This window comes from Paroedura picta, chromosome 2 (assembly GCF_049243985.1).
Source record: "Paroedura picta isolate Pp20150507F chromosome 2, Ppicta_v3.0, whole genome shotgun sequence".
NCBI classification, from domain to species: Eukaryota; Metazoa; Chordata; class Lepidosauria; order Squamata; family Gekkonidae; genus Paroedura; species Paroedura picta.
The window spans coordinates 8,312,679-8,339,887 of record NC_135370.1 but is presented as its reverse complement, the minus strand read 5'-3'; the positions used below and the strand labels follow the sequence as shown (position 1 = coordinate 8,339,887).

Here is a 27,209-nt window from a genome sequence, read left to right as displayed (position 1 = left end):
TCCTCCCTACGGAATATTTGGCCCTCCTTGGATGCAGCTGATATGACCTCAGCAAGCACAACAAAACTGGAGAAGCCTTCAGGCAGGCTAGCAAATGAGGGGATTCCAGCATATAGTTATGGACACAAGCTACTCTTGGCTGTTTCAGGGACCACCGTCATTCTGATTATCTTGGCTGTTAGCTGCCAGCATTTTGCAGCCGAGGAACTTTCTGGGCAAAGAAAAGAAGCACCTGCCAGATGAAGAGCTTCCCAGAACACCCTCTCCATTGAGGGATAAGACTTTTTGGAATAAATATATATATATTATAATCTGGATGAACGGGAGAATAACACAGTAGACAAACTGCATGATGAAGAATCCTTGGAGGAAGTGGATCTGACCAGTTGGTGCATGGGGACCCCACTGTTACGAGAGCCCAGTGTTGAAAAAATATTATCTGAACCTATGCTGGAACAACGGATTCCCCCTGTTACTCCACCTCCATCACCAGCAGAACTTGCTCCTCATCCTACTCCTCCACCACCACCACTACCACCACCACCAACACCTTCTAGCCCTTCTGATAAGTCCATTGAGAAAAAGAGTTCAGAAACAACAGAGGCCACCAGTTCAAAAGCAGCATCTTCAGCAGCAGAGAGCTCTGGTGAGAAAACGGAGAACCCCCCTTCAACAGAAGTTATGTGTGAAGGACCAGAAAGTGGAGAGGGAATTGATGAAGGTGAAGGTGAAGAAGATGAAGAAGAGAGTGACTGATCTCTCTCAAGTTTTAGTGTTGCTTCTATTAAACATGTGATTAAAAATACACCTCTGACAAAGTGTTTTGATTGGGTTTGACCGAAAATCTGCAGTCATGTTTCCATCTGTAGAAAGAGCAGTCATTCATTATTTATAGATTTGTTTATTAATATTAAAATCTTTCTATTGCCCTTCCCTGTGGGCTGTTATCTAATAAGAATGCTCCTGACTTCTGAGCCTTTCATTGAGGCTTATATCAACTCCAGGATACTGTGGGGGAAAGGTAGGGTCACCATGAATTAATCATGCTTGTTGCAGAGGGGAAATTTAAAGCGCCCAAAATCAAAATGCAAATCGAATTCTGTGTGTAGATGGAAGGAATTCATTCAAACTGGGACTCGGTAAAAAGCCCCGTGCAGAGTACACACTGGTGCTTTGGGTGGGCAAAGGGGTTACCACTCATCCAGCAGAAAAGCTGGTTTGGTCTACTGGCTAACTCTGCTTAAGAATCTACCACTAATAATTCCACTGTAATATTTTTAAGTACCCTAACCTCCATAGTCCAGGTTACTTGATTTTGTCAGATTTTGTGAAGCTTACAATTTAAGGATGAGAATATGAAAAGACATGGTCAATGGGTAGGAGGAACAGGAACAAAGGATATGCAAAACACACAAGTAATGCCATCAGTTATCAAGGCTTCTTAATTTGTTTTGTTGAATCTGAGCAGATGTAGAGATCACAGTGATGTCTACAATGAACAGACTTCCTTGAAGCTGAAGCTGAAGACTGTGGGCAAACGTTAAGAATGTTTTTTGTTTGTTTGTTTGTGACATCTGAGGGAAGAGACATGAAAGAATGAGGTGACAATGAGGTAGAAGATTGAGGTGGTGGAATGGACTGTGCCACTTCAAACTGCAAATGGTGGGTTCCAGGTCTGAATGTTTCTTTGCTGTGAGACCTCCGTGCAAATGGAAAATTTGGCCCACAAGGAGAACGGTTCTATGGTTGGGCTGGTTTTCTGAAAGCAGGGAGTTTTTAAGATAAGGGAAAGCGCTGCAATACATGGTGCTCCTGAATCTTCCCCTGCAGTTTGAAATAGTACAGTCCAATATACCAGTGGTCCCCAACCTTTTTATCACCTGGGACCAGTCAACGCTTAACTATTTTACTGAGGCCCAGGGCGGTAGTCCTTTGCAAAGGGATATCACCGCCACCTGAGCCCCTGCTCCACTTGCTTTCCCGCCAGTACCCCTGACTTCCCACCGCCCGCTGGGGGGCGCTGCCAGCAGCAGCTGAACAGTGCCACTCCAAGGGGGAACCCAAGCTATGGCAGCCGCTGGAGAGCACCAAAGGTGAGCTGGCAGCAGAGTGGCAGGGCAGCCCCTGAGGCAGCAGCCGGGGAGGAGGACGAGGAGGAGGGACGGCCTGGTACCGACTGATCCACGGACTGGCACCAGTCTCTGGCCTGGGGGTTGGGGACCACTGCAGTACACCACAATTCACTTTACATCAGAGCTTAAGAAAATGACATCTGGGCAGCAGGAAGAAAGACTGTGTGTGTGTGTGTGTGTGTGTGTGTGTGTGTGTGAGAGAGAGAGAGAGAGAGAGAGAGAGAGAGATTGGAGATGTTAGGACCCTGTTTTTTTCCTTTTCTCATGGGGAGAGGGCAAGTCCTGACATTGCAGTTTGGTAGTAGTGTGTGCATGCCAGACAATGGCCTGCTTGAGAAGGCCTGGCAAAGTCTAGTCATGCCAGGGTCCTGTCATTGTTCAGGAGTGACCAAACTCATGCCAAACCCCGCAATGGGGTTTCGGGGGGTGAAATGCTCTCTTGTTCTTAAGCCCCTCCTGTACTCCCAGGGGCCTGGAAGAACTGGTTGGCTTTATCTCTTTTATGTTTTGGCTGAGCTAAGCCTTGCAGAAAGCTGTTCTGCCTTTGGGTCTCTTGGCCTTGCGCCCAGCAATGCCCAAGAGCCTTGGAGTGTTTTCTGTAGAGCGCCGGGTAAACCTGAATACTCTGCAAGTTGTTAAATGAACCATTAAGCATCTTCAGTATGGCTTGTATCTTAGTTATAGACTTACGGGTATTTTTGCATAAGTTTAGGTATGCTTTTAGAGCCTTTTGTGGTGCAGAGTGGTAAGGCAGCAGACATGCAGTCTGAAAGCTCTGCCTATGAGGCTGGGAGTTCAATCCCAGCAGCCGGCTCAAGGTTGACTCAGCCTTCCATCCTTCTGAGGTCAGTAAAATGAGTACCCAGCTTGCTGGGGGGTAAACGGTAATGACTGGGGAAGGCACTGGCAAACCACCCCGTACTGAGTCTGCCAAGAAAACGCTAGAGGGCGTCACCCCAAGGGTCAGACATGACCTGGTGCTTGCACAGGGGATACCTTTACCTTTAGGTATGCTTTTATAGAGTGAACTGATGTATTGATTCATTTGGTATTGAAAGGTATTTAATGGGATTTAATGTTTGAAGTTTGTGTTTTCAGTTGACAAACCCCGGTGAGGGTAGGCTTGCCTATAGAGTTTAAGCAGGTTTCTCTGTAGGGTGAGGGAACAGTATGAGATTTTTAAGATGTGTTGTTAAGTTATGATATGCTAATGTTGTTAAGATAAATTCAGTCATGTGTCTCTTGCCTTAAGTGCCTTTAGAGGCTCTGGCAAGGGGTAATGGATTTGTCTAAAGCTTTATAATAATTTGGTGAATGTATTTGTACTGTTTAATAGTGCCTAAATGAATCCCACTGTTTAATTTGGCCATTTTGGACACTCTCCAGGGGAAACCTAGAGATTCTGGGAGGCATCTGAATTTTGTGTTGAAAGGGATTGCCTTTAGTTAGGGGTCACTAAAACATGTCCCTGAAGCTGTTTTAAAAGTTATTTTCCATTGATAGTGTTTGCGGTGCCTGTTTTGAGATTTTGCAACATTAGTTAGTCTTGAGAGCTAAAACAGTATCTTTCTTCCGAAAACTTTTCTAAATAAACCATCAGAAATGGATCCTGTTTGTGCTAAGCTGGCTGATAGATTTAAACTCTTTGCACCAGGATGGGTTTCAGGATGTTTATGCCAACTAGGAGAATCCATAACATAATAGTATACCCTCCAAAATTCCCTCTTATGTTCTCCTCTCATCTGAGTACATTCACATATGTAATAATGGCTGCCAAATCTTAACTAATATTTATTGTGCATTCCTTTTCCATCCGAGATTTAGGTAATTGTCATTATCTTGTTCACCATTATAATAAACCAACCTTTGTGCACCTATATAAGCCTGGGAAATCTCTTTTTTTCCCCCGGTGTTGTGCCAAGATCATTAAGGCAGCTGCTAATAAGTTCTTAACTAAAGCTCTTGTTTCTGGTTTCAGTTGTTGGTGGAACAGCCCTAAAAGGGCAATTTTTGGATCACGTGACATTTTTTTCCTTCATAATGTCTTCTAATTACTTTAAATACATTCTGCCAATTATTCTTTTGCTATGGAACATTTCTACCATATATGAAAAAGAAATCCCTTTTTACTACTACTTTTCCCACCCATTTTTGCAATTCTGTCTGGGGTAAATACTATTTACATATTATTTTTAAATATATGTTTTATATTAATGTTTGAGGAACATTTCATTATAGCATTATGCAGACTGTACCGTTCCTCCTTTTAAAAAATAAAATCAATAAGTTTTTTGTTTCTCATCTTGTGTTATAGACCAGGATACTTTCATTTGTTTATGGACAGGAATTGCAGGTTTTTTCCCCCCGGTTCATTAAGAATAAAGCCCTTTAAAGACTGAAATAAATCTATTTGAGATTGTGTAGTAGTTAGGAAGCTTCTGACTTAAAGATATGGATAATGTGAGAGGTGTGCCCATTTCTGTATAGCTTCCGTAATTCTGAGCATTCTTCTGTCTGTAATAAAATCAGCCACTCTTGGTAACCCCAAGCCTATTGAGGGTTTAAATATTCCCCAGCCCCCCCCCCCCCCAAAAAAAAACCCTGCATAAATGCGTTACCAGCTAACAGGCATACATACTGAGTGCATTCAATCCAAGCACACCTGGCATTTCTATGATTCTGTAATTTTTCCCAGGCCTATACGAAAGCCAAACTGATATCATTTCCTCTACTAACTTGATGATCCCATTTCTTTCTCCACATCTAGACTGATAGAGGTGTACCAATTTTCAGTTCGGTTTTTCAGTTCTGATTTTATCCCATCTAAACCAGTAAGAAATTGGAGCTAACTTATAGTATTTCTCAGCATTAGATGCCGCCATGCCACCATTTTGTCAAAGCTAGCCTTATTATCCCAGATAATCCTAGTAAATAACAGCTGTGTTCTAGATAACAGAGGTTGATTCACTAGCAACAGAATGGCCATAAACAAAACTCTAGCTAGAATCTTCACTTTTTGTATGGCTGTGTATTCTAACCAGAAAATGTAAAGTGTATCAATCCAATAGCAAAAAAGTGGAGAAAGATCTAAAACATGGAAGCAATTGACAGACCTTTCTCTATTTTTCCACTGTTGGAGTGGTACTATGGTTCACCGTTGATCAGAAAATGGAATTCCTGGATATCAGATGTTATTAACATGCCATGAGGACCCTATGATGGGGGAGAGCTCTCATTTAAACTTTTGTTTTACATGCAATCCCAACAGAGCAGATTTATCCAAACTCATTTTATAATCTGACACCTGACTGAACAGTCTCAAAGAGACAATTGCTATTTTTTTTGCGGTAAAGACCACAGCATCTGTATATTACAACAATTTTATGATGGAGTTTTGAGATTGAATTCTCTAAACGACATGGTTTTTATATACTTTTATATGCCTTTATACCTTTTATATAGCTTTATATACCTTTAAAAGAATTGACAGCAGACATTCCTATCTTAAACCATGTTGAAGTTGAAAAGTTGTGGAGTAACAGCCATTAATCTACACCCTTTTGGATTAGTTGTGATGCATCTAGGTAAATTGCATAAATTATCTTCCATTTCAAAGACTCTTAGAACTTCTTGTAAATATCTCCACTTGATTTCATCAAACACTTTATGTCTACAAAATAAGATCTCGTGAAGTGCTGTTGCAATCTGCTAGAATTATCAAATTAGTAAACTTCATAGTATTCCATCACATCACTCTACCTTTAGGTAATCTGTTTGGTCTATTTGCACATATTTGCGCAAAAACATATTTAAACGTGTTGTTGCAATTGCTGTTAGAATTTTATGATCAGTATTTAAAAGTGAGATGGTGAGGAATGATGTCACTTAAGTAATGTAATACTAGCCTCTGCAGATGATTTAGATGGTCAGATGATCTCAGTATCTCTGGAATATAATTTTTCCCCAAAATAACAGTCACACTGGCTTATCCACAGAGACTTCATTAAATAAATTGGTAAATTGATCTGGACCTGGTGATTAGCCAGTTTTCAATTTTTTAATTCGGTCTGTTGTTTCTTTTTTTATAATTTATTTAGTACCGAGCCCTGTGGCACCCCACTGCCCACCAATCTGATGAATCTCCATTGACAACTACCAATCTGAATTATCATTGACAATTTATATTCCTCATATTTCTGTTCTTTGTACCTTTCAGGAGCCATTTGCAAAACAACAACAGCAGTTACATTGTATCTTCGGGGAGGGCGGTATATAAATATAATAAATAAATAATAAATAAAGATAAATATGGACGCTGTTTTGAGTGAGGAAGCGAAGATGGCAAGGGGTGTCTGATAGAGCAGTGGTCCCCAACCTTTTTATCACCGGGGACCACTCAACACCGGGGACCACTCACCGGGGACCACTCAACGGGGACCACTTTTACTGAGGCCCGGTGGGGGGAGGGGGTAGTTTACTCCTCTACTCTCAACCACTGCCCTAACGCTCTCTGATCACTATGGTAATGTTTAAACATCCCTTCAAAATAAGATACAGACATGCCACAACAATGAACATAAGGAACATTTTATTTTCATGGAAATTTTAACTCATGACAATGACAAATCAATGGGAACCCTGCAACGAGATAGTCCCATCTGGGAGTGATGGGAGACAATGACACCCGAAGTGTGTTGTAAAGGGCTGGGGGGGATGAAGTAAAGGGCCGGGGCGGGGGGGGGGAGAAGGCATCCTTCGGGGCCCACCTCCAATTAGTCGAAGGACCACATGTGGTCCATAGACCACAGGTTGGGGATCGCTATGATAGAGGATCTAGCCATTGGCTTTTTACCCAGTACTGTGGCTGTTCATAGGACTAGAGGGCGTCAAGGAGAGAGTTTTCCTAGCTCTACCACCAAAGATGGACTGTGGAGGTGCCAGGAATGAAATAGGAACTGGCCAAAACTTGTGAAAAATGCACTTGAATTTGTAGTGTTCTTCTCCACTGGGTTTGCATTGCAAATCATTGCAGTATTCTAACAGAACAAAACTTGATTCCAGTGGTACCTTTAAGACGAATGAAGTTTAATTCTGAAGGGGTGTTCATACATACAAAAGCAAGTACCTTGAATAAAATTTTGTTGATCTTAAAAGGTGCCACTGGAATCAAACTTTGTTCTGCAACCCACACAAATCTTTTGTAGAAGTGTGCCCGCACATGAAAGCTTATCCCAAGAATAAAACTTTGCTGTTCTTAAAGGTGCCCCCCGGACTCAAACTTTGTGCTGCTGCTTGCAACCATCACGGCAGCCCACCTGGATCAGTGTTCTTATATGTGACTTGTGTCCTTTCTTGTGTTTCTTTGTACTTGCTGTGCTCACAGAATCACAGAATCATAGAGTTGGAAGGGGCCATACAGGCCATCTAGTCCAACCCCCTGCTCAATGCAGGATCAGACCAAAGCATCCTAAAGCATCCAAGAAAAGTGTGTATCCAACCTTTGCTTGAAGACTGCCAGTGAGGGGGAGCTCACCACCTCCTTAGGCAGCCTATTCCACTGCTGAACTACTCTGACTGTGAAAAAAACTTTTCCTGATCTCTAGCCTATCGTTGTAATTTTTTCCTAATATCGAGCCTATATCGTTGCTCATTTTACATGTGTTTCCAATTGTGACTTAGATCCCAGGAGATGACGATTTTAGCTTCCAGGAAGGTGATGAAGACCTGACAAAAGCCTTACAGACTATGGAAGACCAGGCTATCGATGCCCAGATTATGGTAAATATTTTAGTCTTCAAAATAGCTGACAAATGCCCTACTTTACGGTTCATACGCAAGACTGGTGTAAACGGTATGGATACGTCAACGCAGGCTTGTTCTTATGTCACATAAAGTATAACACATATGGTTTATATGCAGAAAGGGGGAGCAAGGGATGTTTAAGGATGACAGAGCAAAGAGGTGAGTATGTGTTGAGCTATTAGATTAATAAAAAGCGATATTGCTTTGCGGGTGCCTCCGAGTGCCATTTACAGCAGGAACCTAAGTGACATTTTGAACTGAGCCAAATTGAACAATTTAACATTTTCCCCAAGTGTTTGAACTTTACTGCGGTGTCCAGAACAAAGGCGGAGGTAAACTTGGCATTTTGTGATCTTTCCTATTCAGATTTGCAGACTCATCACCTAGTAGCCCTGAAAGTGATGGACTGGCCTAAATGGAAATAAATGAAACATGATCCAATTTCCCTGTTACCGGCTGTGCTCGGAGGAGTCATTTTGGGTATGCCCAAAGGCCAGTCCTTGTGGGCACCCCCTGCCTCATTAATTCATTAATTGATTGATTGATTTATATCCTACGCCTCACTTGCATCCCGGGGAGGCTAACAACATTTTAAATCACAGTACAATAAACGACTCTAATTAATAAAGCAGTTCCCGTTAAAAAATATAAACAGTAAACAAAAAACATCCAACCGCTGGTTGAATTCCTCGGTCCCAGGGGTGGGTATACCCACTTACCCAGGAGCAGTTAATGATGTTGCCATGGATCGGTATGGGGGGTGTATATAGGAGAAATCCCATCAGTTTGCTTTGATAAAGCATGCAGTGGGTGTGCTGGCCTCAGCCAAAGGCTTGGTGGAAGAGCTCTGTTTTACAGGCCCTGCAGAAGTGCTGGAGTTCAAGCAAGGCCCTGATCTCACTCTACGGTGCTCATTCCACCAGAAAAGGCCCTGGCCCAGGCCAGACGCACCTCTTTGGGGCCAGAGATCACCAGCCTGTTGGGACTGGCCAAGTGTAATGCTCGTTGCGGAGTATATTCAGATAGGCCAGGGGTGGGCAAACTATGGCCCTCCAGATGTCCATGGACTACAATCCCCATGAGCCCCTGCCAGCAATTGCTGGCAACCCAGACCACACATGCTGCACATGGCTTCCTCACAACCATTTGTCGTGGATTACGGGGGGGGGGGGGCTCCTGTTTGAGAAGCACAGCTCCTTTGTTTCCCTGCTAGCCAAGTCATGCATTTTATGCAATCTCTTGCATGTGGCTGGAGGGCTAAGAGGAGAGCATTTCTTGAGGAGATGTTGGGCTGTGTTGTTGCCCCCATTCAAGTAGCTGATTGATAAGGAAAGGAAAGTCTAAGGACCTACTGTACTTACAGCCCCTTTAAAAAGTTGTTCTACAGACACACACCACAAACATGCTATTGGACTTAACTGTAACTTTTATATGTGCGTAAGAGACTCCCGCCCCCACCAGTTTTTGATACCGTACCTGCAGGTCTGACAGAATGCTTTGCCTAGTGTGATGTTACTCCCAAGCACAGCAAACTGGAAAACTGTTTATGCTTTTATTTAGCTGCAGCAAAGGAAAACAGGCACTGTGCAGACCTGTGCAAAGAATAATAGGGTTACATAGGATTATATACCTTTACCTTGATGGCTGTCTGCATCCCTTGGACCAATGCCACGATTCCACTCAGTCCATTTTGAGATCCACCCAAAGTCTCCAGGTTAGATCTGGAACCTTGATCTCATCACCTAACATGGTAGGGATCACCAGGTCAGCATCCAGCTTTCAAGTTACATTAGACAGAGCAGATCCATCATCACCCCTCTACTTATACGTTTGTCTGTGCCAAGCACTGCATTATCTGACATGTAAAGTTAATGTGACTGCTAACTTCTGCCTAAACATCTAGAAGTTGCTCCTAGCACGATTCCTTAGCTATTTGAAAGGCACTCTATTTCTCCCTTCCCCCAGCCTGGTATCAGTTCCATACTCTATTGTAGGTGAAAGGCCACGTAGTGAAGCAGAGAAAAAGAGCTCTCATCTCCAATATAGACTTAAGAACCCTTTCCTATATCTGAATGTTCATTTAGAAATTTGTGATGGTTTCCTTCACCACCATCATACCTAGGGAGAAAACCTTTTTGTTTTCCTGCGAGTAAATTCTGTGCTGTGTGCATAGAAGCCATCACACTTTGCCAAAGAGTTTTCCTCAGTTTCCACACTGTATTAGTAAATCACTGCACAGTTGTTGAGGAATATTTCCAGACCATTTCATACTGATTTAGAAAGAGCACTGGAGCTGGCTGTTTCAGGAACACAGCCAACGCTGTTTTTCTCGGAGGAGGTTGTTACCTCTTCCTTAACCCTTTGGCAGCTGCTGTTTTCTTGGCTCCTGCACTGCAGAGATGCTCATGGATCAAGGGCTTCCCCTTCCTGTGTCTTCCCCTTTGTAGGCTGGCTGCCTGCAGTGTAATCAGTTAATAGCTGTATTATATGAAGCTTAGAGAGGGTGGATCCTATTTTCCATTGCTATTTAGGTTTATTCTGTTGTTATAATTTATTTGGTTTTTTTGCCTAATTTTGATGTTACTCACCCTGTGCCTGTGGGGGAAGGTGAACTATCAGATCAAAGTATTATTATTATTTCCAACTACACATTTTCTTTTGTAAATAGACAAAAGTAGACGCTAGCTAGGTAGAGAGGTATGTAGAATCAGACACTTGCTGATGTGGATATACATCTAAATATGAACATAAGAATATAAGAGAAGCCATGTTGAGTCAGGCCACTGGTCCATCTAGTCCAGCACTCTGATTCACATAGTAGCCTAGACTCAGGTGTCATCAGGAGGTCCCCAAGCGGGGACCTCCTGAAGCCCACCCACTGTTTCTTCGAAGCATCAGGAATACTGTGCATCACTGCCTCAGACAATAAGAACATAATCCATGCTGGATCAGGCCCATACAGTCTAATACTATTTCACACAGTGGCCAAAACTCAGGGGCCAGCAGGCAGTCTACCAACAGGACCTGAACTCTAGAAGCCCTCTCACTGTGGCCCCCGATCACCAAGAATATAGACCATCACTGACCCAGGCAGTACCTTACAAACAGTAGCTACCTGGTGGACCTCTGCCCCATGTGATTATCCAATCCCCTCTTGAAGCTGTCTGTTCTTGTAGCAAGGGGTAGTCAACCTGTGGTCCTCCAGATGTTCATGAACTACAATTCCCATGAGGCTCATGGGAATTGTGATCCTTGGACATCTGGAGGACCACAGGTTGACTACCCCTGCTTGTAGCTGTCACAAACAATATGTGTTTGCATCCATATCATGGGACTCATCTGGACATTGCTGAACTGGCTGGATGTGATTGGTATTGATGGAGCTGCACAGGCCAACCCTGAGTCACAGAGAGCTGTTCAAGGGACTGAGTGCCTAAGGAAATTTCAAAGCACAGAGATTACAATCTGAATAACCTTGAACGGGATGGTATTGTAAGGCAGCAAAGAAGAGTGATATACTTTAGTAAAGTTCCTCAAAAAACTACTGTGGTGTATTTTAATTCTGTAGGGTGACAAACCACTGTTGTGACACTGTAAGTTCAGGGCAAAGAGACCAGCCCCTGGGTGCTATGAAAGGATCTTCCTGAAAGTGATGATGGTTAAGAATGGCTGAGCTCATATCCAACGGGGCTACCTGGTTTTGTTTTCGCTTAAGGCTCAACGACCATGCCAGGGAACGAAGCATTCTCTGTCAGACATCCCTGAAGCCGTAGATGACTTCCTCTGCAATTTTCTGGTCCGAATGGGGATGAACAGGACTCTCGACTGTTTTCAGACTGAATGGTAATTCTTTCTTTTTAAAACTTTCTGCCTATAAAACGACAGAAAACGATGAAGTAATGCTTGTGAACTTTTATCACAAACCATTATCAGGTTTAAAAACCCCAGGCACTTATTTGTCCTGTGATTTTCTTGATAATGGCACCGGTTCTGTTATCAGCCTTCAAACCTGTACACAAATCGCAGTTGTAGAACACATTTCAGTAAACAGTCAAGTGTGGGTAAAGCATGAAGCCTGTACAAAAGGCTTTTTAAAAAGTTAAGTCTGTCCCACCGATCAATCTTGCTCTGCTTTCCGAACCAGTGGATGGATTCTCATGACTGCGTCTTCTCTCTGCCTATAAATATTGCAGGTGACTCAGGTTCTGAGTCAAGGAAGCCTGAATACTACCACTGTGTTAGGGACCTTTCTGTATCCAAGGAGCATTAATATTGTATTAATATTTCTGAGGCACCTTAGTAAATTTGGCTTGGTCAGGGAAATTTGGCTATCACAGAATAATGCAATTCATGACACATGGGTCTGGGCCATCATCCTTTCTCCCACCCCAGAACTGCAAGAATGTATATCTGGCATTTGTCTGACACCTTAAATGATGCTTCATTGTTGTCCTTTGATGCCTTTTCCCAAGGAAGTCATTCTTTCAGCAGCTTCTCCCCATCATTAATTCCTGGTATGTCAGACTCTCCGTAGGATGGCTCCAGCAAGTCCACAATGACCATTCATGCTAGAATGCAAACGTGGGTCCCACCTGAGGAACTCTCTTTTCATCATGCCTTCACTGGAGGTTTCCCATCCTAGCCATTTGAGGCTTCTTATTCAAAGACTGTTTCCCTGATTAGCATTGTGTCACTCCATACTCTCACACGGGCAGTGTATCGTCTTAAAAACTAATCACCCAAACTTGGCCCTAGGATACATTTTTCACTTTTAAAATCCCATTTGGTTCAGTTCAGCATAATGTTCTCTGCTGATTACCTACATGGTCTTCTCTACCTGCATGTCGGATGGTATCTCTCAAAACCTTTATTTTTATCTCAATCCCCTCATATTCATCGCTGCCAATACTTTGTATTCCAATGATGCAAAATGATTAAAACACTAGTAAGAAAGCCCGTTGCAGAGAAGGCAACAGGCGCTAGACTGGGGCCCGGCCTGCTGGCAGAGCCACCATACTTTGTTGATGTGTAGGCATCTGGGGGCCAGGAGATGCAGATGCCAGAAGACAAGCAGTGAAAGGTAGCCTTGTCTCTTGATGTGTGCTTTCATTGTCATGTAGTCCATGCACATTTCAGACATGTCTGCCTCAAGTCATGTGAAGAAATGCCAGGAGTGCTAGAGGTGCCTCCCAAAGTTCCCACCAGTTGATGCTGTCTTCTGCTTCCTGTGCCGTCTGGCCCAGTTCCCTTGTGCCGTCTGGCCCAGACAGTGGGCTCTCCAATCTTACTGGCTTGAATCAGTTGTGATAACTATTTGTAGTGGTTGTACAAAGACTGTGACACTCTTGAGATTGTTGGCTGTTCAACAATGTAGCTCGGTACATAGGCCCACTGGTGCTTATAGTTTCTTGTTCCTCTTCTATGCATTGTCTTTCTGCAGGATGCTATGGGTCTATCTAGACAGGATAGCACCCATCAAGTGCTCTGTATGTATCACACAACACTCAGAACCTGGGCAGGAAGTTCTCTTTCTCTGCTATTGCATCCCCGGTCAAGCAGTGTATTACCAAGGCATACATGGCACAGGGCAAAATCCTTTCCACAAGAGCTGCTCCGTCTTCCATGACCTTCTCCCCTAGAGTCCCAGTGGCTGAGAACTGCAGGATGGCAACATGGTCGTCATTCTCTAACTTCGTCAAGCACTACTGTATTGACCAGGCAGATGCAGCAGAGGCTTCCTTTGGCCACCAAGTGCTGCAGCAGGTGGTCCACCAATGAAGGGGTTACTATAATCCCACCCTGGTGTAAGCTTGGGTACAGCTAACCACCTTGTATGATGTCAGCCTCACTGAAGGAGAACAAAACTCTGGAATTATCTGAAGGTTTTTTCTCTTCAGTGGTGCAGTGTCATCCACTTCCCACCCAAGGGACGACATGCAAAGATGGATTTTATACAAGCATGTGCATGCATAAGATCTCAAGGGGAAGAAGCAGAGTCAAGCACAGTAAAAGTCAGGTAGGGCTTGGGCAAGACTGGAAGAACACTCAGTTGTCACTCACCAAATCTGCATACATAGCCCTACTTACCTGAGCGAGCAGAGGTGTAACCTTGGATGACTTTGCCACACTAAAGAGAAAGAAGCCTTCAGGTGAGTCCAATGTTTTGTTTTAGGTTTATTTCTCCTGCTAACCAGAAGAGCTTGAATTCTGTGACATATTTACAACAATTTAGTCCCTAGAGCTGAGGGTACATCTATGAACAGGCGTTTCCTGAGTCAGTGCTTGCAATATTAAAGCATCCATGTTTAATAGCTTGTGGGTTCATGTCCTAAACATGTATTTCATAAATGTTTCTAAATTGCTTTTAAATTGTTAATTGGCATCATTAATAAGTAAAAGCAAATTGCAGTTATCTAACTTGGTACATGTATCTTTCTCTTGCTAATATAAAACAGATCCATGCTGTGATAGAACTCTAATGGGATTTGAAATGAGAAAATAATTAATGCTGAGAAAGTAGATTCATTTACACCTATAAGATCTTGGTGCGTTTATTAAATGACCCTCTTGCCTGCTTAAGAATTAATTAAATTAGGGAAGTTAATTAATGTATTTATATTACAGCTTGTGAATTATTTCGACTAGCTATTTAGATATAGACGCTTCATCTTTTGCTTTCAGATTAGTGTTTTAATAGATTAAATAATGACAATACTTTCTGCAAAATGGTGAGCAGTATGAAAAATGCAGCTTTTAATCATTTTTTTTAAAGTAACACTTGATAATGTTTAAAAGATATTTATAAGTGTGATTTCAAATGGTTATTTGTAGTAATGGGCAATTGAAATTCTTGGGGGCATGGAGGGTAAATAACATCACATTAATCTGCTGTTAAAGGGACTCCACATTTTTCTCTAGGTTGGGTGGGAACTCTTGAGTGTAAGATCTTTAAAATTGCACTTTATTAAGCTTTATTGGTTTTAAAAGTCATTTCCACTCATATAGCAATTGCCAGCAGGACAACTGACAGAACAGAAGAATTACATCTGAGGGTTTTATTTATTTAAAATATTTATGTCCCAGCTTCTCACAGATGAATGGTTTCAGGGCTGCTTACAATCCTAAACATAAAAACAGTAGTAGAATAACAAAAACACTATACTCTCAACAAATCAAATCGCCCAACAGTACCAGTCAGAAAATATTATACTCAAAGTAAATAACCCTCACCTTGTATTTTTTACAAACTATTTCTAGATTGAGAATCTAGAATTGAGTTTTGCAGTTCAGTGCCTAATTACAAAAGCTGCATGGCAGTTTGTTTGTTTATTATTGCATTTTTATACCGCCACTCCCAGAACCTGGCTCGTGGCGGTTCACAAAACAAGAAAAATACAACAATATCAGTTAAAAATATCCCATTAAAACAACTCCAACCCATACAAATACAAAATGGCGGTATGCTAAACTTCATTAAAAGATCTTACCCCATACTCTGGGCAATGGCCTCAGTATAGATGATTATAACCAGCTGGGAACGTAGCATTAGGCTCCTAGGACAGTCTAGCACTGCAGTAGGAGCCAGAGGGCCCAATAGAATACCCTAGGGCTCCCAGCCGACCTCAACCGAATGTCTGGCGGAGGAGTTCTGTTTTGCAGGCCCCGTGGAACTCGGAGAGTCCTGACAGGGCCCGCAGCTCATCCGAGAGCTCGTTCCACCAGGTAGGAGCCAGGACCACCGAAAACAAACAAACAAAATCATGCTTTATGAAATTAAAATGGTTTCATACATCAATTTTGTAGAATTTAACGTTTCATTGCCTAATTTTTACAGGGGAGGAAATAATAGAAAATCATGATGAAACGTGTCAATAGTTCACAGAGCTAGGCTGAGGCATGTGTTCTCTCTTTCTTCTCCGAGATTCATAATTCCTTTTCTTGGACTGACATGTTTTAAATCTCCAAAATCTTTTTGAAGTGTATTGAACTTCCATAGCATTGATTCTTTTTTTTTTCTGATCACATTCCAATTTCTAGAAATATACCATTTGATGGTAAAATCGAAAGAACCTGGTGTTCAAAGAATGAATTATTAAAAAGGACACAAGTTGAAATAGCAGTTTTTCAGGTATTTTGAATCTGGTAGAAAAGCAGGTGATCTTCTGGTGGTAAGAGTAAAAAAAAAAGCCTAGAGCAAATGAAGCAAATGTACCAATAAGAACTATTCATTGGATCAATTACAGTCTTCCTGTTTTGCTGAGACTCAAGGTGGATTACATAGTAGTAGTAAAGGGGTACACATATTATAATGAGCATAACCATGCCCACCACCTTGCATACTAATTAACCTATTTGCATAACCATGCCCCCTGATGTCACCGAAAGTGGCATCATCATGCCCCACTGTGTGCCCCATGCCCTGGAAGGGCACCTTGTCACCACGCCCCTTGACGTCACCGGAAGCGTCATCATCGTGCCTCACCCCATGCACCCCCTGACCCAGATGTGCCGCCATTACGCCACACACACTCCTGATGACACCCCTGATGACATCATACCCTTTGGCCCCCGCCCCCAGTCCCTTGCCCCGGAAGTGCTGCCATTATGCCACATACACCCCCCTCCCTGGAAGTGATGGTGTCATGCCCCCACTTTCTGCCCCCTTTGTCCCCGGAAACAATGCTATGAGAATTGTTAAATGATGTCAAGAGAGGTTCACATTAATAGGGTTACCGATGTGCAGATTGCCAAAAGCCTGGATAAAGTGCTCATCAAGCTGTCCAAACAGAATAATAAGAAACAACTGGTAAGTAATGGAACTCCTCAATGGACTCCTTGATTTCATTATACACCCACAAAAACACTTTTTTTTTTACCTGGGCATTGAATGCTTTGTCTTCCATTTCCATTGATTCATTAAAAGCCCCATCATTTCCTGTGTCCTTTTGAGTTTCCTCATCTTCAGATTCCTCAACAGGATTCCGGTACATGCAACCCAGAGGACTGGGTATCCCCAAGTCCACCTCATCAACAAGATGGCCTGGGTTCCCCAAGATGAACAAAAAATCCAAATATAAATAAAATAAATTTCCTGGACGCCTTGCATAAATTGCAAATGGTGGTAGGGTTGATCTCTAACTGGCCTTGCCCGTGACTTCCAGCAGCTGACCTCTGGGCCTTGGCCATGCCTTTGGAGCTCAGAGACGGGATGCACTGTTTCTCCATCCATGCTTGTTCTCTAAAACAGTGGTCCCCAACCTTTTCATCACTGGGGACCGGTCAACGCTTGACAATTTTACTGATGCCCGGGGGGGTAGTCTTTTGCTGAAGGACGTCGCTGCCACCTGAGCTCCTGCTCCACTTGCTTTCCCGCCGGCGCCCCTGACTTCCCACTGCCCGCTGGGGGGTGCTGCCAGCAGCAGCTGTGCAGTGTCACGCCGAGAGGGAGCCCCAGCCATGGCGGCCACTGGAGAGCACCAAAGGTGAGCCGGCAGCAGAGTGGCAGGGCAGCCCCCAAGACAGTGGTCAGGGAGGAGGACGAGGAGGAGCTGCGGCCTGGTACTGACTGATTCACGGACTGGTCCCGGTCCCAGGACCGGGGGTTGGGGACCACTGCTCTAAAAGAAGAGGGGTGGAGGCAGCAATTTGTCATTTGGGCACAGATGACCTCGCAACATTCCTGTTTGCCTACGTATATATTGTAGCATTTGTCTACCCATAAATGAATCATTAACCATTAGTCAATAGAAATATTCTCATCTGGAACAGAAAGCGACATTTGGAACATCACAAGCTACTTTCTCTGATCCGTTGGAGGCAGGAAGTTGGTTGCACTAAGCGTCTGCTCCCAGGCTAGAGCCCCCATCCCCAGTTCTTCTGTTGCCTTTTGGTTACATTTCCAGACCTAGCCGTTCCTACTCACTATTTCATGAGTCTCTTTAATAATCTCTTTGTCCGTAGGCAATTTAGGTTCTGATTGTGGATTGTTCTGCAAAGAAGTCTTCAAAGGGGGCATGGGATGGCCTGCCTGTGCTTCATCTTAAAACACAGCCCCGCGGCACCGCAGCGCCGCAGACTAAATAAAAGAGGCGGGCCCTGTCCGGGATGAGGAAGGGTGCCGATAGACTGACCAGCGGAGGGCCCAATCAGGAGGCACGAAGCGTGCCGCCTTAAACCTGCGTGCCACCTTAAAATGCTCTCCAAGCCCCGGGGAAGCTTGGAGAGCATTTTAAAACCTGCGTGCCCCCTTAAAACGCATCGCCTTCCCCGGGGCGTGGAGAGCGTTTTAAAACCTGCACGCTGGCTTAAAATGCTCTCCAAGCCCCGGGGAAGGCGCGCATCGCCTTCCCCAGGGCTTGGGGAGCGTTTTAAAACCTGCATGCTGCCTAGAAACGCTCCCCAAGCCCCGGGGCCTGGAGAGCGTTTTGCTACACGGGGGGGAAGGGAAGCAAACCCTCCCCTAGGGCCCGCTGTATTTTTTGGACAGCGGGCTCTAATGCTAGTATACTACATATTCCCAGTTGTGTGAACTTTAGTCTTGGGTGGTCGGTGTGTTTTTCTTACCCCATTGTCTGATACATTTATACATTACAGAGCAAGAGTGTGTACTCAGACTCTCATCCCACATATATGAACTTTCAAGGAAGAACATTAGATGCACCTTAATCAGTGAAATCCAGGTCCACTTTCCAGTTGATCTCATTTCTCCTTTCCAAAGTTCAAAGAAATGATAACAGTTTAGTAGTTGTCTGCAGTTAGAAGCCCATTGAGTCTTTGCAGCATTGGTACCTTGTTGTTCTGTTGTACAGAAATGTAACTTTGTTCTCAATTTCTAGGAATTCCAAACATGTTATAACTGCACCGTAAGACATTCCCTTCCATTTCCCCCGCTCTGAATCCTCACCAAAGTAAGATGACAATATTTGAATTGTATTCTAGGAAGGAGGCATGTTGTATTTATCTGCATTTAATTAAAAAAAACATTTGATAATTCATAGTTCACATCAATTTAGTTAATTATTTTATGTTCCTTCAGAATGATGTTTTAGGTGTACCCTCAGGCTGGCCAATGGTTTGGTTTGGTTGTTTGGGTATTGATTTATATTGTGCGGTCCAGAGTGTGAAAAGAGACAAAAAGAGACTTTGACTGCGAATAAAGTGTTTTGTTTGTATTTAAATCCTTAAGGCTGAAAGGGGAAAAAACACATTTCTCTATGTTCCCATATATTTTTAGGTATGAGCTGATGCAGAGAGGTTTGCTTGAACCTAAAGACATTGGATTTGTTCCAGATGCATACACCTGCAATCAGCATTTGGAAAGGGAAAACAAATGTTTACAGAAAGAACTGGAGAACTACCAACTTGTGGCCACGTATGTTTTTATTGTTGTTATAAATGGATCTTCTGTTTTCTCTCCTGACATAATACAGCACAAGCAAGTCAATTTCATTGAGTTAAAACATGTGTTTATCTCCCTCAACTTTTTCTTTGCAAAATTTGTATGTGCGATGTGCCCTAATTTAAATTGTGGTGACTTTAAAAAGTAAATTGGAGTTGGCAGGTTTTCATATGCCTGGCTGTGTTGCATCTGTAAAGCGTAATAAAATAAAATGGAATTCACAGTTTCCTGAAGAAACCTTTCAGGGTGAAGACCAGAGGGAGAATCAGAATAGAACCCCGAATCTCAGAGCCATAATAATTTCATAGGACAGAAAAAATGCCAACAGCCTGGAATCTCCATGCATGTAGAGGAGTGAGCAGGCTCAGGACCAAACAGGAGACTAGGATTCCAGGCATCAGCCAGAGCAGGGAATGGCAGGAAACCTCTCAAAAAGTCTGCCCCAAAAGATGTTTTTATTTCTACACATGGCAGGGTTTTTGCTGTGCAAAACCCAATATCACATTTCTGATTCTGCATGGTGCCAATCCTCATAGTGTCGAATGCGTTTTTTCAGCGTAGAATTTTAAACTAGATTTGCAGTGACTTTTCTTTTGTGACAATACTGAGGCTGCTCTTTTTTCATGGATAAACGTTAGCGTGTTGGTCTCCTCCCCTTATGACGGCCCCATTTCTGCTCACAGTCCCTCGTCCACCAATGGGAGCTTGAGGTGCCTGTTGCTGATTTTCTGCCTCTGTCACCGATCATGTGAACATGCCGTTTGCCCTGGCAATTGAGTCAACAGTATTGCTATGTAAAATAGGATTACTTCTCTGTTGCATGCATGGCATTTCCCTCTAAAGCCTTCCTTGAATGCTCCTGAGATTACAAAACTCTACCTCTGATCAATGACTATGCTGGATGGGTGGGGCATGTTTGAAAGTTTATCAGGCTGGCAAAGCAGAGAGGTCAGAAATGACAGTTCCATCTTGCAGGAGAATGAGGAAGCAGAGCTCCTTCAGGCTATGGGTGGAGGCTCTTGTTTTAGGCTCACCAGTGGTTTAAAAAAACCTTCATGGGGAAGGGATGGTTTAGTGGGGGCTTTAAGTTTGCATGGGAGCCTGTGGTCTGCTGTTGTCCATCCTGCCCACTCTCTACGAGGAACAGAATACCTTAAAGGGGAAAGGTGGTAGTTTTGGCATTCAGAAGTCTGTGTGTCCCCATGGAAAAGTCTCCAGGCCCTACCAGCAGTATGTGCCAGAGTGGTGGTCAGGTAACCTTGCAGCACTACGGAGGAAGTTTCTTCTCCCACAGTTACAGTCAGAACGGTTTCTAATGCATAATTACTTTTGGGGGGGGGGGATGCCCTATTAGAGTACATTCATAAATGGGAATGTTTTAAAAACGTTTTAAAAACGGATGATTTAAAAGGGTCAGCAAACTGACTGCAGAGAAAACTGGTACATGTATAATAGCCCCAGAATTCTGCATTCAGGGGGCAAAGGAGTCGCTGCTCAGAGTGCCAGGAAGCAGCCCCCCACTAGAAAACCAGGCTCCTCTAAAGGCCCCTAGATATTTTGATTCAAATATTTCTTTGGCAGCTAATACAAACAACACTGAAGAAAGATCACTGGGGCGCTAAAGTTAATATCGAGTAAACTTCTGTCACTGGAATACAGTGATTAGAGATAATTATGAAGTGTATACTTTGAATTCTTAAAAATGCTGCTAGGCCCACAATGCTCCATTTGTTACAATCAAATTGGTCAGTTGTGTTTATGGATCTTCCAGCTGACTTTCTAGAGAGCCAGATTGGTGTAGTGGTTAGGAGCACAGACTTCTAATCTGGAGAGCCAGGTTTGATTCCCCCGCTTCTCCCCCACATGCAGCCAGCTGGGTGACCCTGGGCTCACCACCGCACTGATAAAGCTGTTCTGACTGAGCAGTAATATCAGGGCTCCTTCGGCCTCACCTCCCTCACAGGGTCTCTGTTGTGGGGAGAGGAAAGGGAAGGCGACTGTAAGCTGCTTTGAGACTCCTTTGGGTAGAGAAGAATGGCATATAAGAACAAACTTTTCCTCCTCTTCCTTCTCCTCCTCCTACCTCTTCTTGTAAAACCCAGGAATGGGTTATAGAGACTGATCTTCATACTTAAGCCCCTGATTGAATATTCAGAGGACCAGAAGTGGTATGTCTCCCCCACCCCTGCACTATGCAGTGCCTGCTTTCCATTGTCTTGTTCGTCTTACTAAAAGCATAATGGCTGTGTACAGAAAGAAGATTTGCTTCCCCTTTTTGTTAAATTCTGAGTGGTTTTGAAAAGCAAAATAGCTTCTGGTTTTCAGGAAAGAAAATCGTATAGCATTATTGATTGTTTTTGAGAGGGCGTGCGGTGCAGAAACATTCCTAAAATACTGAGCAATTGACATATTTTATGTAAGTAGAGAAAAAAAAATCCCGTTTAGGCATCAGGCTGGAGAGAGGTGGCAGAAAGCGATCTTCGGAGAGACATTGTTGTTCGGAAAGAGTTTGCTGCCTCTGCCTTTGTTTTCAATCTTGGCACAAAATGAACCGCCAGAGCTGTGCTGTGCGTCTTGACAGTGGGGGCAGGGGGAGAGGGGAACGCATTGAATGACAGTAGCTTCATGATCCTCCATGTTCCTCAAAGCACTGATATTTCTTGGGGCGAGCACTTCCTCCTGGACACCGATTACAGAAATGTTAAGCGGTTGTCACGCCTTGCAGTGTTCCGAAGCAATCCAGAAAACAGCAAGCAGGACTCACAAGTAAAATTGTCAATCAAAACACTACTTAACTGTCAGTTAGCAAGAGTGCCAGGGCCACCAGCGATAAATGCCTCAGGTGACGTGCATTCACTGTCAGTGTGTCTTCTTGACAGACTGACTACACTGTCAGCTTCCAGCAGAAAGAGACATGAAAGGCATGGCAAAGTTAAGCAGTTGTATGCTGGAGTCCTCCCCCTCCATCAATGGATGTTCTTATTGTATACCTCTTGTTGACATCTTTTTTGGGGCTGAATTGCACGATGTCACAAGCGCTTCCTCACTCCCTGTGTCTGATTACTGAAAGGCAGAGATCTCTTCCCTGCTAGTTTCAGCTCGGAGCTTCCTTTACAAAGCCCAGTCGCGTGCTTGACACTCTCCTTCCCTTGATAAGTAATTTATTTTAAGAGCCCAGAATTTCCTCTCTCTCTCTTTTTGTTTTAATTTATGCAGCAAAGCTAAGGAGGCACTGCTAAAAATGCAGAGAGAACGTGACTTCCATCGGATGCACCATAAGCGAGTGGTCCAAGAAAAGAACAGGCTGATTAATGATATTAAACGGTAAGTGATGATGAGGACTGGTAATGACCTTGGATCTTAATCCCTGGTCCGGAAACCTGTTTGCGTTTCAAACACGCCCTAGTGGAAACGTCTGTAACAAACAACAGTTGTATCAGTAAAGGCAAAGGCAAAGGTATCCCCTGGGCAAGCACCGGGTCATGTCTGACCCTTGGGGTGACACCCTCTAGCGTTTTCGTGGCAGACTCAATACGGGGTGGTTTGCCAGTGCCTTCCCCAGTCATTACCGTTTGCCCCCCAGCAAGCAAGCTGGGTACTCATTTTACTGACCTCGGAAGGATGGAAGGCTGAGTCAACCTTGAGCCAGTTGCTGGGATTGAACTCCCAGCCTCACGGGCAGAGCTTTCAGATTGCATGTCTGCTGCCTTACCACTTTGCGCCACAAGAGGCTCATGTTGTATCAGTACCAATGGATAAATGGGAAATAATTCCTTCCATTCCTGATTGATAGCCCAGCTGAGCAGAACTGGAGAACCTGTCAAAATTGAAGCTGTGTTGTTTCTGCTGCTGAACAAGTACCCAAGCTATCTGTTAAAGTTGCCCTTTGTCAGCTAGAGTGCAAAGATGGCTTGATTCTGTACATCCACAGCTTCAGAAACGCTTTGATGCTATGCTTCAGGGTGTTTCCATGGGGGTTATTTGCCCCAAGTTTAATGTTGCTGGGAGCCAACAGCAGTGGCATCCACCAACTTGGATTTCCTCCAGTCCTTCCCAAACCTGCTTTGCTCCAAATTTAGGGGGAAATTTGCATCAAAACCTGGATTGCTGCTGTTCATGGTCCCACACATCAGCCATTCCCTCTCTGTAGCTGTCTCCTCTCCCTACCGAAAGGGGCTTTTTCTTCTTTTCAAAAGCAAAAGCAAAGATTTGCTAGTGTTATTTTGTTATACAAAAATATGCATCACATTCTCTGAATTCCTAGCATACACACACACACACAGACACATATTTATTTATTTATTTATTTATTTATTTATTTATTTATTTATTTATTTATTTATTTATTTATTTATTTATTTATTTATTTATTTGTCATACTTCTATACCGCCCTCCCCGAAGGCTCAGGGGGGGTTTACATTATAACAGAGAACCATACATAAAACAGTCTGTAGAACATGTATACACACACACACACACACACACACACACACACACACACACATATATATATATATATATATATATATATATATATATATATATATATATATATATATATATATATATATATATGTTTGCGCTTTCCTTGGGAAGATCTATGGAAAAGCATACCTCTGCAATGAAATGGAGAGTTCCTTCTTTTTTAAAAAATGCTAGGAATTTAGAGAATCTGATACATATTTTTGTGTAACGGTATAGCAATATACCACTATGAAATTGGCAACTGAAAACAAAAGCTACCAGCGAAGCCTGCTGTGTGGAAGCCCTGTTGCTGCTGCTCTGTATGAGCAAACTCCCTTTCCTTGATAGCCTCTGTCATCTTTCCCAGAAGTCCTGTGAGCCTAAATTCTGAGGCCAAATGCAGGAACAGCTTCACTCCCCAGGAGGGGCTTTTAGGACCGCTATAGCACTGGCTAGGTTTGAAGCATATCCTGTGTGCCAACATAATAATACATTTTTATTTTTAACCCACCTTTCTGAAATGCTCAGGGTGGCTACAACAGAACGAGGAGGTAGGACAGAGTATAGACTGCAAGTGAAGAATCAAATTTTGAATGCTGCCTTATGTTCAAGTTGCCTGGCAAATGGGAAACCAGTACATCAGGCAAAGGGATGGCTCAGAACCTTTCCCCTTGCAGTTCTAGTTTCTCTGCAGGAAAGGTTTTGAGAGGGAGCATTCAAAAGTGTTCTTTCCTATGTTTTAAAGTGGCCCAGTGTATTCAGCCACCACAGAATTCTTATTACTACATCATTCCGCCACATTTGTAAACTAAATCTCAGTTCCGTCAGAATGCTGACCATCACAATGCTGCAGCAGCCTACCATTTTTTCACTCCATAGACACTGCTGATGTCTGATTTGCTACTGAATTCTTTGGGCAAAGGCAGGAGAAGTATCACTGTGTACAAGTAAGCTTTGGGATAGAGCTAGCTGTACATCTGTACATCAACTCTTAAATCCAGAGATTTGAACCAAGAACAACATGGTGTAGTGGTTAAGAACAGCTCTCATGTTCCATGGCAATTCTTCCAGCAAGGCAAGCTCAGAATCCTGGTCAGAAACTCAGTAGTTTATTGAGGAGATTACAGGAATCTGAGGGAAGGAATGGGAGAGTCCCCATTAATTTATACAACTTAAATGGCAATTCCAAATTAACAAAATATTTTATTCAACATCAAGGAGAAAGGACAAGTGAAATCAAGGGTAAAATTTCTGAAGTAAAACCAGTACATGCATAGACTTAAGTTTTTATGTTTCATGCTGAAAGTTTCTTAAGTTTTTCACAGTGTCTTAAATCTTTGTTGAGAGGCTTTTGTTCTAGTATTTCTCCCAAACATTTCAGTACAATTTCTTTAAGGGGCTTTTTGCACGCCTTCAAAATCGCACAATGGTTACTAATTGAAAACGCTATTGATTTGCCATAACGCACGACGTCGCCGACAATCTGCCACACACCTGGAACCAATCTGCAAAAAGCGCTTCCTTGTAGCGCTTTCAGGGAAATCCCCAAAAGTGGATTCACCCTCCGGAAAGCGATACACTCCTGCAACCAATCTGCAACACTAGCGAAAAAGACCTGTGCATTAACATTGTTGCGGTTTCTACAAAGTCCCTCCCCCTGGCTGTCTTCTCTGATCTTCCGGCGAAGCGATCGCCATTTTTTTTTTCTCCGAGCGAGCGGGGATAAACGCACCAGCGAGCCTCTTCTGTTTAGAGGCTTCCCTGGCTTCAGTCCTTCCCCTTTAGTCACTAAGCACAAACCACAGAAAAGCCCGTTTGCTGAAATAAAGTCCCTTTATTTTTTACACATTAATTCAGCCGAAAATCGGGCCCGTGAGGGGGGGGGGTTCACTCGGAGGAAGCGTGGCAACGATCAAACGATCAAACGACAGCTCAAACACACCAGGCAGCTGGATGGGTCTCTCCGTTGCAACGAATCTACCCAGATTCGTTGCTATGGGTGTGTTTTTTATTTTAAAAAAAACCTTTCTTAAAGGGAAAGGGGCTGTTTGGGAGCATGCTAACGGCTGCCCATTGGCTGCTTGACGGCCAGGGGCGGGACGAGCTTGGCAATAGCGCTTCCTTTCTAGCGATTTCTGCTGAGACCGGAAGCTTGTGGGAAACGCTACAAAACGCAACTGGATTCCACTACAAAGGCAGGTATGCATAATGACGAATTCCACTACTTTAAATGGCGGTTTTTCATTCAGTGACCAATTTGCAACAAAGATCCCGGTGCGTAAAGCCCCTAAGTATTCTCTGACTCTTTTGGTTTTCTGAAGGCTGCTATACTCTAGTACTCACACCTCTTCTCTTGAAGCATCCATACTCATATTGAGTTTTTAACTGTTAAGGTCTCCAAAGACTGTTTCCAACTACACCAGGCCAGAGATATTTGCACTCTTCAGAGCTAACTTTCTGTTTGACCAGATAGGAAATTTTTATCTTTAGCTAGAAGATCTGTCCCTTTTTCTTGGCCCAAATGACAGTCTCTAACTACCCATTCATCCCTGCCAATTTCCCTCAGTTCTCCTGTCTGTGTTAAACCGCTGCCAGTCTGGGCTGAATTCTGGATGAATCGCCTCCTCATCATTCAACTCTAAAGTCTCTCTGACAGGAGAGAGGATAATGAGTTGCCCCTGCTCAGGTCCTCATGGGTCCCCAGCTTGTATGTGCTGCATTAGAGGAAAGGAATTGCCTTCTCTGTTGACAGTATTTCAGTCTTACTTGAGGGCCAGCTTTGGAACAGAGATGGCTTTGATGGGACAGTCTCTATTTATAGCTAGGCTAGGGGCAAAGCTAACTTTAAAAGTGGGCAAGCAGCCAGCAGCACCCCCTCAACAACAACACCCCTGAGTCGAGGGCAGTGGGCATGGCAGGGCAGTGGACAGAGCACTTGGCTGGCTTCTCAACAGCTACTGCAGAAGGCAGGTGGACTGTGGTCTCGTGGAGGCAGTGAGGGCAGTTAGGAGCATGAGACCCAATGGCAGAAGCTGGCAGTGCTTCTGGCCCTGCTCAGGGACTTAGATGCTGGGGAGGAGCAAGAGACCCAAAAGCTTAGTCTGGCAACACTCTTGGCTGGGAGGCTGGGAAGGACCAAAAGACCTGATGGCAGAAGCTGGTGGCACTTCTGGCTCCACGCAGAGGCTGGGACACTGGGGTGGGGAGGAGCAAGAGAGGTGAGGGGGTGGCAGCCTGTGACTGGCATTCAGTGGGGGAGGAGACCCTCTGGGTTAGGGCCAATCAGGGGCCCCGCAGTTCTTCCTTACAGTACACCAGCTCCAGTGAGTTGCCCTGAGGAAAGACCCTCCCCCTCGAGGGCCAATCATAGGACTCGCACATCGTGAGACGTGCCCATCACATTTTATTGGAT

General features: G+C 43.7%; 1 protein-coding gene across 4 annotated transcripts in view; it reads left to right on the top strand.

Moving 5' to 3' along the window:
- The window catches only part of SPAG16 (sperm associated antigen 16), a 477,747-nt gene that overhangs the window by 19,324 nt on the left and 431,214 nt on the right, over positions 1-27,209 (top strand). For all 4 annotated transcript variants that reach the window (XM_077319325.1, XM_077319327.1, XM_077319328.1 and 1 more), the window contains exons 3-6: positions 7,812-7,910; positions 11,650-11,777; positions 19,168-19,305; positions 22,549-22,656. In XM_077319325.1, the coding sequence (XP_077175440.1) occupies positions 7,812-7,910; positions 11,650-11,777; positions 19,168-19,305; positions 22,549-22,656 (473 nt within the window). The remainder of the gene's footprint in view (positions 1-7,811; positions 7,911-11,649; positions 11,778-19,167; positions 19,306-22,548; positions 22,657-27,209) is intronic.